Source organism: Emys orbicularis, chromosome 8 (genome assembly GCF_028017835.1).
Source record: "Emys orbicularis isolate rEmyOrb1 chromosome 8, rEmyOrb1.hap1, whole genome shotgun sequence".
NCBI classification, from domain to species: domain Eukaryota; kingdom Metazoa; phylum Chordata; order Testudines; family Emydidae; genus Emys; species Emys orbicularis.
In genome coordinates, this window is record NC_088690.1 from 56026700 (window position 1) to 56041395 (window position 14696).

Below are 14696 nucleotides of genomic sequence, written 5' to 3' on the forward strand. Positions count from 1 at the left end.
CAGGATTTGCATTGGTAGTTCCAGGGAGCCTAGACACTCTCAAGACACACTCTTGACTTTTTTAAAGGAAAAATTGTTTAATCATAAAGAGTTCCTGTATTTTCCAGACTAAAGCCCACATCCTGCTGTTGGATATGTATGCATTACTCTCCCATTGTCTTCAGTTTGGCCCTGAATCAGCAACCCACACAGGCAGGACTTACAGCATCATTAGAAAGAAAGAGAACTCCAACACTGGGAAACCCAATGGCTTTTTGGAAGTAATTCATTTTATACAGTGCTATCAATTACAAACCACTGAAAAAGTTAAACACGTAGAGTAATAAAACCACATCAGCTCTAGATTTCAAAGTAAAGCAAAACAAAACTGATGACACTCATAAAAAACAGTTCTGCTTTTTAAGGCAGAATTGCTGATGGAGTGCACATTAATTACCAATGTTCCAGCATAAGGGCTGTTTATCGACCAGGGGACCAGTCCTGTTCCCACTGAAGTCAACAGCGAGAGCAGGCTCAGGCCCCATCCACTTAAAGGACTTAAAATATTTTAAGTTCTGAAGTGCTTAAAGTGAACAAAAGGGTTGTGGGACTACTTTGATTTTAAAATAATTGTGTAGGATTATTGCTCATAAAAGGTGCCAGCCTGACAGCCCAGGAGACTGAATTTCTCCATTTATGAACAGAACAGCTGCAGACTTTCTAACATGCAGCCTCCCTGCCCACAAATATACTTCAATCCTTACCTGGAGGGACCAGTTCTATCCAGCAATAAAAGGATAGTTCATTTTCCATGACGCTTCAGTCCTTGACCTCTGCCTACAATCAAAGTAGTATACCAACTCCTGCCAGTTGCGGTGGTGGTCTCTATAACATGGACACCTGTCCACTGATTACAGATTTGAGCGCCCCACCCCCCATACATAGACGCTACTGAACAGTAGTGACTTCAATTGAAAAGTGCTTCAATGGTGGTGACTACATCTGTGGGACAATCTTGCTCAAAATGGTTTTGACCTCTCGCAAAACTACCATCTGTGCAATTAACAGGAGCTCAAAAATACATTCAGATATTTTTCCCCCAACCCTGCTATAAACAGGAGGCAGAGATGGGAAATTTGCCACTCATCAAAGGAAGCAGATTTGAAATAATCTGTTCTGCTTAGAACTCTGTGTACTTCTTGGAAATAGGGAAAGGGGAAATTCTGAACACTATCTGCATGCAGGGCAAAGTTTGCTTATCTTTCTAGACTGTGTTTTCAGTGCTGCTGTCTCACATGTTGCTTTATGCTATGATACTTGACAAGAAATCTATTTGATTTAAATCTCAAGGTAGCCCTAAGAGCCTTTAAATTATTGACCTTATATGGATTGAGGAAAGATGTTTTTCAATCTGGTAAATAAATCTGATCTAGAATGTGTAGTATTGTGCCTTTCATTCTGAAATAAATTTACAAATAGATAAAAATATGGGCCAGATCCTCAAGCGGTGTACTGACATAGCTCCATTGGCTTTAATGGAGTGATGGCATTTGATACCAATGGAGGGTCTGACCTTATGGGAGTTTAGGGCATTCAGCACCTTGCAGTATTTGGACTTCTATACAGGCCTTGTTTCACCCACCACTAAAATGCACCTGCCTTTGGGATGAAACACTGCACTTGTGTAACAGCACACAGCAACACTGCACAACTGTGTAGGACAGAAAGGGAAGATGAATGGTGTATGCAACTGAAAAAGCAGTGGAATTATAGCCCAGTTCTGCTCCCATTGTAACTAATGGGAGTTTTTCCATTGACTTCAAAGGGTGCTGGACTGAGTCCACAGGTAGGCAGAATGTAGGTACAGTAGTTAGAATGTGTCCAGGTCCAGGGGCCTGATCCTGAGGGGTAGAGAACACATACCACTCTTAGGGAAATGATTGAGAGTGCTCAGTAATTTTCAGGATCAGACCCTGGACTAAAATCCCTACACCTGCAAAAAGTACTATGGGATCCATGACCGCAACTGATCAAATCCTAGTTTTATATATCATCCAGAAGATTAAGAGTTGAACACAGTAGAACTTTTTTCAGGCGATGCAGATACTGAGTTGTTCTTTAATGTTAAAACCAGTCTCTGCTAAAAGTTAATACTATAACTATGCCGTGGAATTCAGCTCTTTGGACCAGGGCTCCAAAGTCTACAAGTAATCTCTCAAGATGCCACTGTGCCGGTTTTACTCACCCCTAGCCATCTTGCTCCTTTATTGGCAGCCTGTTGAATCTGCACTCTTTTGAGGGTGACATGGTAAACAGCTCCTTCCTCTACCTCTTCACCCCCGTCCTGAATTGAGCTCTGCCATGGAAGGGGAAAAAAAAAGAGAAAGAAAAAAAAAAAAAGGTACTTTTTCCCCCTTCTCTGCTAACCACAATCTGTACCAGCTGCTATACTGCTTATTGCAGAGCTCAGCGCACAAGATGGGCTGTACAAAGTAAACATAAGAATCAAAGCAATACAGGACGCTTTTCGATTGAGGGAATGCTGAGATACTCTTGGCAAGCTGCCATTTCCTATGGTATCAGGATACCCTGACTTTCCATTTAGTTCTTTTTCCGAGACTTGCACATATTTTAAATAGTTTTATAGTCTTTTTTGAAGGAAATGATTCCGTTTTGATTAGTAAACATTTTAAAAAGCAATTAATCTCTTTAGTTTTCCTTTATGGAAAGAATTGTACTTTAAAAGAGAGGAATTCCATAGACTGAGATCATTTAAACTTAGAAACTAAAAATTATTTAAAATACAGTGTGTCTATTTCTTTTGACATGAGGGACTAAAAGCACTTCTGTTTTGTTTTTAATATTATTTCAGGCTACAAAAACTTCACAGGGCTAAGACTTTGAAAGTTAAAAATATCAGAAAGCAGAAGCCTCACCATAATATCACACTAAAACTTTAATGGAAACATAACCTGAAATAATTCTCCATTTTATATTTCCTAATCTAAAGAACAAAATAGAAAAACAAAGATAAACCACTATTGCGGAGGCAGAAAAAAAAATCCTGAATTCATCCTCAAGGACTCATCTAACTTCCCTTTCTCAAATGTTTCCCTCTTCTGTGCCACTCCACAAACACACACAGAAAGTCAATTACTTTTCAGATAAGCATCATTTTAAAAGCAGTAATACACACTGAGAGGTAATTATACAGAACAATGAGAAAGAGACTTTAAAAGTGGGTCTCAAGAGATTGCAGACACAAAAAGTTGCACACGAATATGTCATCAGTGTGCCAGATTCACTAAGAAAGAATACAATCCAGTCCTGAAATAGGGATTCTCCATCTAGGAAGTCTTTAGAGAAGTAAGGGAGCTCTAGTTACCATTTTAGCTTTCCAAAGCAATTTCATTCTCAGTTTCCTCTTCAGGACATCGACGGGGCATGATGGATCCTGTTCTGAAGCAAATAGCTTTTACAATCCTCTCACATACTTTCTCAACTCAATAGACACCACTCTGCCTCTATTGCAGAGTTCTGCAGTCAATTCATGACCACAAAGAACTGTGAGTGGTGTGCTGGGAGTGAGAGAGGGAGAGACTCCTCCCCCACCACACACACACACTGTGATGTAAGGTTTTCCTGTTTATGCTTATGAATTTAAACTCCCCTTTCTAAGCTCCACCATATATAAAGTTACTATAAAATATTTCAGTGCTTAAAGACCCTTCGACATTGTGCTAAGCCTCTGAAATTTATCTTAGTTTCCTGATACATACTAGGTACCAAAGTAATTCCCCCCCCCCTTCCTTAACTATAAGAGACAAAGAGAGGGGAGTGGTGAAGGGGGAGGGTTAAATAAACTGCTATTATCCACTTGCGTAGACTTCTTTGAATAATTAAATCAGAGTGACTCCAGCTAGGCATTAACAATGTAAAGCTGCAATACCAATAGATTTCAGAGTAGCAGCCGTGTTAGTCTGTATCCGCAAAAAGAACAGGAGTACTTGTGGCACCTTAGAGACTAACAAATTTATTAGAGCATAAGCTTTCGTGGATGCATCCGAAGAAGTGGGTTGTAGCCCACGAAAGCTTATGCTCTAATAAATTTGTTAGTCTCTAAGGTGCCACAAATACCAATAGAGGAATTTATCTTTATCTTTCAGAAGCACAAAAATGGTACCTCGATATTCTAAAAGCCTTTAGAATTGAAAACCATTCAGAATCAAAACATTCAAAATGGGTTTAATGGTGCACTGATCTGATGGCAGAACAGAACAGACTTTCTGAAAACTTCACTTAAAAGACTTAAACATAACACATTCTCACTTCAGCAAAATGAGACTCAGGAGTTTCCATCAAACAAGAGAGGTTCTTTTTTTTCCTATTAAGAAAACTCAAAGTTTTTCAGTGGGTATGTTCATGGGAATCCTGCAGTATTATTTACTTACCCAGCTCAGTAAGTGTACAATGCACTTTACAGAACAAGTATAAAATGACAGGAACACTGCCTTGAAAAGATGACAGTCTTACTCAGGATGATGTGATACATAGTTCAGCTTTCTGGACACATGGAGATGCAGAATCCTCATGGATGACAGAAAATTAAGCCAAACTTGGAGCTTTTTGGCCAAATTGTTTTCAAATTATGAGATGGCAAAAAATTGCCTGTAGTCCTTTTGGAGGCTCTCATCTCATTAATTCGTAGCAAATACAGAGATAATAGTAGTCCATTTTCAAAATCAGTAATGTACATGAAAGTGTCACAAGCAATTCACAAACATGGGTTGTTTTTTTAAACAAAACAGGCCAAATTTTTTTAAGTGTCAAAAAATCAGATACTCTGAAGAGTTCTGGTTGTAAATATATATCAGTGACATAAGGGGAAAAAGCTAACAGAGTGTTCTAGTTTAAAAAACAAATAACCAAAAATTAGGACATTCAAAGCTAAGACTGCATATTAAATATCTCCAGAAGTTTGAAAGTACGGCTCAAGATAGCTCACACTATAGTTAGTATATCATCCATACCATCTACACCTCTCCCAATGATATAACTGTTACTGTTACGCACTGTACATCTTCAACCTTTGCAATACAAGCCACTCACTCTCATTCTATTTACCCATGCCTGGCACACTAATGAACACCAGCCACCCAATACTGCATGTAAGAGCCATCCACCCCAAAGATCAGTTCTAGCTCTTCCAATTCACCTTCTCTTTGTAAGCCACCTTCCCACTATTAACCAAGAAAACACAACAACATTTTCACATCTTACCCTCTACATACAATCCATTAAAAAACACTGGCCTGTATCTACCATTCCATTATATGCCACAAAGCCCTAACTACCCTTGCCACCTTCTCTGTATAGACTAGAAACCCCTGCACAGTTATTCTTTTGTATGATTTGTATTATCATAGCACCTAAGAGCGCTAGTCATGAACTGGGAACCCCTTGTGGTAGGTGCTGTACAAACACGACTTACTTTTCTTCATAATGTGGGTCCATGACACCTCACCCTACACATTCAATCAGATATCCACTCTGAACCTTGCCACTGTACAAATAATAGGCACAGATATGAATGTACCTCATCTAAAGATCTCAAAGCACTTTACTGACACTAATTAAGTTCTGCTCAGACCATCTCAGTGAGGCAAGTAAATAGTATAGTATTAGTAACCCTTTTTCAGATGAATAAACTGAAGCACGCAGAAGTCAAGTGCACAGATCACTCAGTGAGACAGTAACAGAGCCAAGCACGGAATAAAGGAGCGCAGACCCCTGCTCTAACTACCGGTAGACTTACTTATACATATTGATGTTATTACCAGTTAGGGCAAGCATGGTGCTAACTCAGGGAGACTACCACTTGCAGCTGCTAACAACAGGGAACAAGGAACATTATTTTAAGCTATGAAACTAAGACTGAAGTGTATTGCCATGGTTGAACTGATTTGACTATTTTCCAGGCTATGTGTGTGTTTATTTTTTGGTTGTGTAATACCAAAATGATCCAGGATATGTTCTGTGCTATATCAGATAATGTCTCTCTGTGTGTTATAAGCAACCACTAAGTCTGGTAGCCTACAAATTTAGAACTATGTTTTCAGCTCAGCTAGCCTGTAAAACTGCACCTAAAATTTTGCATGCTGAAAGTTGGCACATAATTTTTCACATTCAAAATTTTCTACATGCAAACACCTGGATCTGTGTTGAATACATAAAACTGAATCAGCAATTTTATAAACTGGTTCTAAAAATTTGGCTCATTAAGAAGCAAAATATAACAGGTTACCATGTGAAGAGGGGAGGATTCATGCTGCCAAAAGTAAAACACCAAGTCTGGACAATTATCTATTATCAAAAAGATGAGTTCTTGGTCAACTGTCCAGTTGACGCTACACTGAGGTATGATGTTCCAGCACCAGAGCTAGCAGTCACCAAAGAGGCAATTACTTCTAATCCATTGTATTTTCATTGCAAGAAATTGGCAACAAGTTGATGCAAAAAAGAAGAAAGCAGCCCATATTTGATCGTATCTTTCTCCTATTGAAATCAATGACAAAACTCCGCATTGATTCCCAGTGACAAAGATTGGGGCCTTTGTGATTGCCTGGTCACTGAAAGCCAAGCTCAGCACTTTGCACTCAAAATAGGGTGTAATCCCACCTCCTGTGCATGTCTGTGAATCCTATTGGTTGCCGATATTTGAAAGAAATGGGGGGGGGGAAATGAGGCAGGAATGTCAGTCAACACTTCCACATCCAGATATCAGGTGAGACAGGCAGCCACCCTTGTAATTGATTCAACTGGCCATTATTTATTTGGTTATGATTTTGACGGATCCATGGATTTACTTATTAGCAGGGGTCAGGATGGACATTCTATACGTGCAAAAGCGGTTCTTTAATGAAACTGTAAAGGGCTCACAAATCTGATTAATTTGTAAATTGTTATTTTTAATTATGTAATATGCCAAGTTGCTTCAGTAACTGGCACTGATATATTTTCTAAACAAACAAACAAACAAACAAAACCAACCATATCTAAATAAATCAACCAGTAGAAGGGAGGATAATATTCAAGTATGCATTGAGCCTTTTCTTTGTTTACCAAATTATTATGGCTTGCTTTTTATAACAGCAGTTTGCATTTATACATCATTTTTCATCCTGAAGAACTGCAAATTGCTTCACAGAAATGCAGCCCCCTCTGGGGTGCCAGGCAGCAACCCATACCACTGCAGACAGAACACTTCATAACAGTGTGGGAAAGGGAAATTTTTGGTCAAGGGCAGCAGAGTGTCATGGAATCTAATGTCAATGCAAAGCAGACAGAAGCTCTATTTTAAGGACTGATTAAAAAAAACAACAACATACAATAATCTGCATAGAATTTAATTTATCTACTTTGCAAAGATGAAGGATCAACTGGACTCGCCTAGATTTGAACCTGTGATTTCATAGAGTCTAAGTAAGTTAGATCTTGGCAGGCTTTCACACACAGCCACTATTTAGGTTAGCATGTAAGAGCATGTACATATCATACCAATCCTCTCCTCTCCCAACCTGTTCCTTTCCCTGATGAGGCAGGGAATATTGAGGTATAGACATCCAGCTCTTTCCAGCATTATCCATCTCTCACAGTCATAGGCACTAAATTCACTCATATTTAAATACATTTTCAAAGCAGTAGATTTCTGAGTGAGTCTTGGAGGTGAAGTGTGGTGCAGCCAAAGGGAATAGGACAGAGCGTATTTGTTCCCTAGTGCCCTCAGTCAGCTGATCCTGAGGGGAAGTGTCAGGATCAGCTTGGAGGAAGAAGTTAGATTCCACAATAAGAGTTGTCGCTTTGTAGGGAAGAGGGGAAATGGAAAACAAGATAAAAATACAATAGTCTTATCTGGAAATCTTTAATGTTTACTTGGTCAGAACTGAGACTTTAATTAGACTTTTGTTTACCTATCTCCTTAAATCATTTTAAATCATTCTTTTTAGTTTTTAAAGTTATTTCCCCACACTAGTTTAATAGCTAAGAAAAAATTAAAACGACCGTGGCCAAGCCTAATCAAAATTTAACATGGAGCCTGGAACAACCAACTCATTTGATCTTACATTTGTCCCTACCTAAGGCCCCGATTTAGCAAAGAATTTAAATACGTGCTTAAAGTTAATTATGTGCTTAACACCGAATGGAACTTAAGCCCATGCATAAGTATTTTGCTGAATCAGGTCCTAGATCCTGAAGTCAATGGAATTGAGGAGCTCAACTCCTGGTGGGATTACAACGTCTATCCACTACGATTACATCAGTTATATTATCTAACAATGATCACACTTTAAAATGGATATTAAAGCCAACTAAGGGATCTGGATGCCTAGTTAAAAACTGAGTGTCCAAATCCCCTAGCCAGCTTTAAATTCTCAGCCTTAAACTTCTATTTTGAGAGAGGATGGGTTCCAGTAGTATTCCCCACATTAAGTACAAGGAATCTCTCTCAAACTAGTAGAATTTTTCAAGAGGAAGGAAACATTTGAATCATGGCCACTGTACAGGCTAGAAATCTAACACAGGTACCCATTTTTATTCTGTACTCTAGTATGTAACCTGTAGAGGTTAGTAGAAACAGACAATTGTAAATGTTGTTCTTACAATTAACTTTAAAAATAGAAAAATAAACTCATTTTATTTTAGCCTTCTAGTTACCACACAGTCAGTGTCTGCTAAATTTAGGTATGTAAAGACCTACCCGATATACGAACACTGAAGTTCAATACAGACAGATGCCCATGGCCACCTATAAAGTGGCACAGGGAAGATTTCTCTTCTGCCTATCTAGGAAATTATAAGTCCCCCATCATTGTGGTATCTGATAACCTATTCAAGATGAGAAGCAGAGATCAGAATGCATATACAATACCAAGAGAATCCAGGCTCTGATTAATATAAAGGACGATCCATAAAGCTCTCATGGACTGATGGTAATAAAGAAAAGAATAACTATTCTGAACCAGCTGCAGCTTGGGTTACTACAACTACTATTTTGTAGTTCCAGCAAGGTTTAATAATGATTAGTTAAGCAAGATTTGCCATGATCTATACTGGCTGGTCAGCAATGTGTTAGCTAATTTGACTCTCCATAAATGTGTTCAAACATGATAACATTTTCTAGTGAAGACAAGCCTTATGCGTTTCTGCCACTTTTGCTGTATAAATTATATATGTTTCTGCTAATGCCTCTCTTTGTGCATTCTTTCACCCTTGCAAGGAGAATGAACTATAAATCCATTTGTGAATACAAACTCACCCTTTTCACTGTGTGACACTATATAGTTAACCCTGGAAAGTTCCAAAGCTGTGAACCATGGATCACTGGTGTGGTTCATGGAGCACTTACGGATGGTCCACAGAGAACTAAGATAGTTACATAGTGCTGACCCCTCCTCATTTTTAGTTGTTGCTATAGCTAGCATCCAAGTTCTTCATTGAAAAGACAAGTCAAAACACCTATAACAGTACCTGAAAACAAGGAGGAACCAACCTTGCTGACTAACAGGGGCCACTCCTGCCTAACAGGAGAGGAAAGAGGACCATCTTCAGGGACCAGAATGACCAGCCACTAGCAGAAGAATGTCCAGGAGAGCAAGGGAAAAAGGAACAAGGTAGCCAGACTCTAGGCAGCAGATGAAGGGTACTTAGTGGCTAGACAGCATCTGCAGGAGAAAAGGGAACCAGCAGGAAAGCGTGTGCACACAGGGAGAGAAGAAGTGGACCAGATTGCAAAGCAGCACACGCAGGGAAGCCTTGGTTAGAGAGAGAGTTCTGTAGAATTCTTGAGATTTAAACCATTTTAAAAGAAAGTTAAATAAACGTGCACAAAAGATGACTCACAAGTGTACTAGAATGCACACATTATAAAAAGCAAAACACAAACCGTTACATTTTATACAGAATTTTAGTGATTTATTGGCTGTGGCTATTATGTACTCCCCTTTAGTAGTATCACCATCCTACTATACATAAAGTCATTCACTAGCATTCCTTTAATACTGTACAGACCTGATTCTCTGTTGCCTGGCACTTTATTGTGTGGTCATTTACACCAGTGCAAAGTGGGTGCAAAATGCTATCAGATTAGAAAGGTAGTGTTTTAGACTGACTTGGCAGTCACTTGGCAGATTCTCATTAACACTAAGGCCCCTTTACACAGTCTTAGAGCAGATCTATACCAGAAGTGCTACATCGGTGCAGCTGCACTGATGCAGCTCTGCCGCTGTAGCGTGTCTGGTGAAGACACTCCATGCCGACAGGAGACACTCTATGCTGACAGAAGAAGCAGAAGCTATGTCATAGTACTGGTGAGGACAGTGCTTAGGCCACTGTAACTTGTGTCGCTCAGGGGATGTCTTTTTCACACCTCTGAGCGACATAAGTTAGACCGACTTAAGTGGTAATGTAGACCTGCCCTTAGTATAAGTGAGAATCAGACCTATTTCATAGCCCTATACCTTGTGCAGCCGTTTACATCAGTGCATTGGTAGCACTGTACACACACTTTGTGCTGATGTAAATGACAACAGAAGTGCAGAGTGTGATGTTGCACTCCATATGTTTTATGGAAATATGCTTCTGAGTGTGAATATGATGTAACAGGAATATGCTTCATGCAAAAGGTCTCTTGTAAGGTATCATTACAAATCTTATAATCTACTGAATATATTCCTCCTATTTGTATGTATGTATCATTTTTGTATCTGAAGCAAGAAATATGAAGTATAACTCTGAGGTCCTATTTTAATTATGCAAAGTGTGGGCCATTAAAGGTGGTTTAGAATCTTGATGGCTCCCATTGACTAGGACAATTGGTTGTAAATGGTTTATTTACCTGCAAACCTTCCTGTGCATGTGTGGGCCAACCCAGGAACAATGGAGACTAGGGGTCTTACAGTGACATGTGACCATACTGGATGCTAGAATCCATCTTAACCCTTGTACTTTTCCATTAATGAGGCGGAGGTGGGGACAAGCACAGGCAAAAGATTTCTGCCTTGTACCAAAGCTATAAAAGGGGGTGGAGCAGGACAAAAGGGGCTGCCAGTGATGAGAAAACCCCTGCTTACCACCTGAGATGTCTGCTGGAACTAACAAGCACTGTACCAGGGAAAGGATTGGGCCCAGACTAGGAAGGAGTCTAGTCGGTGAAAGAAGCTTATTGGAACGTCTCTGAGGGTGAGATATTTCCTGTAATCAGTTTCTTAATGTATTATGCTTAGACTTGCGTGGTTTTGCTTTATTTTGCTTCGTGGCTTACTTTGTTCTGTCTGTTATTACTTGAAACCACTTAAATCCTACTTTTTATACTTAATAAAATCACTTTTGTTTATTAATAAACCCAGAGTAAGTGGTTAATACCTGGAGGAGCAAACAGCTGTGCATATCTCTCTGTCAGTGTTATAGATGGCGGACAGTTTATGAATTTACCCTGTATAAGCTTTATACAGTGTAAAACAGATTTATTTGGGGTTCAGGCTCCCAGAAAGGTTGAACACTGGGAAAATCCCTGTTAACTGAGAAGCCCCTGGGCTGAGTGAATCTCAGTTTCAATGAACTGCAGAGAGGCGTGGCCCAACCTCTGTGCTGGAGCTGACTGGAGTGTCTAACTCAGCAAGACAGGAGTGGAGGGGCACCTGGTCTGGCAGGAGGGTTGTTCTCAGTGGAATTCCAGCTCATCAAGTGACAGTCTCGAGGGAAGTTTCTGTGATCGAACCCATCACACAGCGCAATAGGGAATTAGGCCCTATGTCATCCACAGTGAATACTCATCAGCTCAGACAATTATCTTTCAAATGAATGAAAAGAACGAGGAGTACTTGTGGCACCTTAGAAATTAACAAATTTATTTGGGCATAAGCTTTTGTGGGCTAAAACCCACTTCATCAGATGCACGCAGTGGAAAATACAGTAGGAAGATCTATATATAGAGAGAACATGAAAAAATGGGGGTTGCCATACCAACTCTAATGAGACTAATCAATTAAGGTGGGCTATTATCAGCAGGAGAAAAAAAACTTTTGTAGTGATAATCAGGATGGCCCATTTCAAGCAGTTGACAAGAAGGTGTGAGTAACAGTAGGGGAAAAATTAGCATGGGGAAATAGTTTTTAGTTTTTGTAATGACCCATCCGCTCCCAGTCTTTATTCAAGCCTAATTTAATGGTGTCCAGTTTGCAAATTAATTCCAGTTCTGCAGTTTCTCGTTGGAGTCTGTTTTTGAAGTTTTTTGTTGGAGAATTGCGACTTTTAGGTCTGTAAATGAGTGTTCAGGGAGGTTGAAGTGTTCTCCGACTGGTTTTTGAATGTTATAATTCTTGACGTCTGATTTGCGTCCATTTATTCTTTTGCATAGAGACTGTCTGGTTTGGCCAATGTACATGGCAGAGGGGCATTGCTGGCACATGATGGCATATATCACATTGGTAGATGTGCAGGTGAACAAGCCTCTGATGGTGTGGCTGATGTGATTAGGTCCTATGACGGTGTCCCTTGAATAGATATGTGGACAGAGTTGGCAACGGGCTTTGTTGCAAGGATAGGTTCCTGGGTTAGTGTTTTTGTTGTGTGGTTGCTGGTGAGTATTTGCTTCAGGTTTGGGGGCTGTCTGTAAGCAAGGACTGGCCTGTCTCCCAAGATCTGTAAGAGTGAGGGATCGTCCTTCAGGATAGGTTGTAGATCCTTGATGATGCGCTGGAGAGGTTTTAGTTGGGGGCTGAAGGTGACGGCTAGTGGCGTTCTGTTACTTTCTTTGTTGGGCCTGTCCTGTAGTAGGTGAGCCATATAAACTATGGAGCTGCTAAGGTGTGTCAGAGTGGAACTCTTTCCGATGCACATTACAAAGCGCACAGGAATCCTTTCTCTCCTCCTCCACTCCTTACAAGAGCCACAGAACCTCTCTTCTGCCCTGTTGGGACTTACAATATCTGTAAGAGCAGAGGCAAGAGCTCCTAGGAGCCCTTGTGCACAGTGGCTGAGATATTACAGAGTGTTTAAGAATCTTCCTTCAACTAATATGAATCTTACAAGGTCTGCAGCCCTTTCTGCAATTCCAGGTGTCCCCATCTCTTCACAGCAGTATCTCTCACTAGTTTTTACTACCTAATTGGCTATGCATGCCTGCATTTACAGCAAATCTTCCCTCAGCTGCAGCCTTTACAAGCTTTAAAGACAGATCTAAAGTGCATGCTCTGTACGCGATTTTCTAAGGCTCATAATTGGGTCAAATCAAAGCCAAAAACTCTAAGGCACTTCCCCACAATTAGGGCTATTTCCATGCCAGATTTTAGCACACAGCCCCCAGCCACTTAGGCTATACAGCTGTTCAAAAGAAGGGAGCAAAAAATATTTTTTCCTCTCTCCTCATATTCACAAATGGATTAAATGTTTTGTTCAAACTTTCCAAAAAAATTCTCTTTGACTAGAGTCCCAAGGCCTGATTCTCCTCTAATTTGCACCATTTTAAAAAAAACTTTGTTTATACTTTTCAGATTTTCAGCAGATACAAAGAAAAGTCATTGTTACATTTCAGTCTGACTATAGGTAACTCAATTGACATCAGTGGAGCTCCTATCAATTTACATTGCTGGGAGACCAGAATCCACCTCAAGGACAGGAAAAATCCAACTACCCCAAAATTAGTATTTTTCGGAATATGATGGCTGACTGAAAACAGGAGGCTAATATAACCTGAAAACCTTTACATCACTATAACAACAGTGGTCACTACCACACCACTGTTACATCACAACACAAAGCAAAAATGAACATGCTGTCATTCACATGCTCCACTCTCAGTAATTTCTTTGTAAAAAAACAATTGTTTTCAAAAGAGGATAAAATGTTTCTCTCATAAAAGTCAGCGGTTTTGTGAAACTCCAAACTGCTGGACAGATTTTCCTTTTTAAATGTCTTTGGTCAAATTAGTGGATTTCAGCCCCTGTGAGATATTGATATAATTGGAGTGCACCAAGACGTTATACATTACAATTATTGGGGGAGGGACAGCTCAGTGGTTTGAGCATTGGCCTACTAAACCTAGGGTTGTGAGCTCAATCCTTGAGGAGACCATTTAGGGATCTGGGGCAAAAAATCTGCCAGGGACAGTACTTGGTCCTGCTGTGAAGGCAGGGGACTGGACTTGCTGACCTTTCAAGGTCCCTTCCAGTTCTATGAGATAGGTATATCTCCATATAATAATCAAGAGATAACACTGAGATGTCAAAGACAGAATCACACCTGAAAGGGACTTACAGATTCTTCAGCTTTTTGTCTCAGTCAAATTTAAGTGAGCCAGGAATTACATATACATGCACCATCTTGTTTGCTTTTCATTCTCAGGTTTAAAAAAAAAAAAAAAAAAAAAAAACTTATATAGTAATATTTGTTAGTGTTTCTTAGTTGTGCTAGCTGTTGTCTTTTGGGAGTTTAAAAAATAAATCCAGCATTTAAACATCTCCGTCCTCCTGCCTTAGTTTCGTTTGGTTCTTGCTCTCCCTTTTCATCTGATGTTCCATAGCACAAATCTCTGCTACTTACTAGGCATCTTTATTATCTTCAATTATGATCCCCACCCTTTCCCTCAGTGTCTCTCTTCCAGATACTCTTCCCTCCCTTTCTGATTTATCCTCTCTTTCATTTTGTAGTCCTTGATGCTT

The 14696-nt window shown here is 39.8% G+C and overlaps 1 protein-coding gene across 2 annotated transcripts in view; it reads right to left on the reverse strand.

The window, feature by feature from the left end:
• RGL1 (ral guanine nucleotide dissociation stimulator like 1) overlaps positions 1-3391 on the reverse strand; it is a 103079-nt gene extending 99688 nt beyond the window's left edge. For both annotated transcript variants that reach the window (XM_065409231.1, XM_065409230.1), the window contains exons 1-2: positions 3365-3391; positions 2225-2335 (exon numbers count right to left, since the gene is read on the reverse strand). In XM_065409231.1, the coding sequence (XP_065265303.1) occupies positions 2225-2335; positions 3365-3391 (138 nt within the window). The remainder of the gene's footprint in view (positions 1-2224; positions 2336-3364) is intronic.
• Between the last annotated feature and the right edge of the window lie 11305 nt (positions 3392-14696).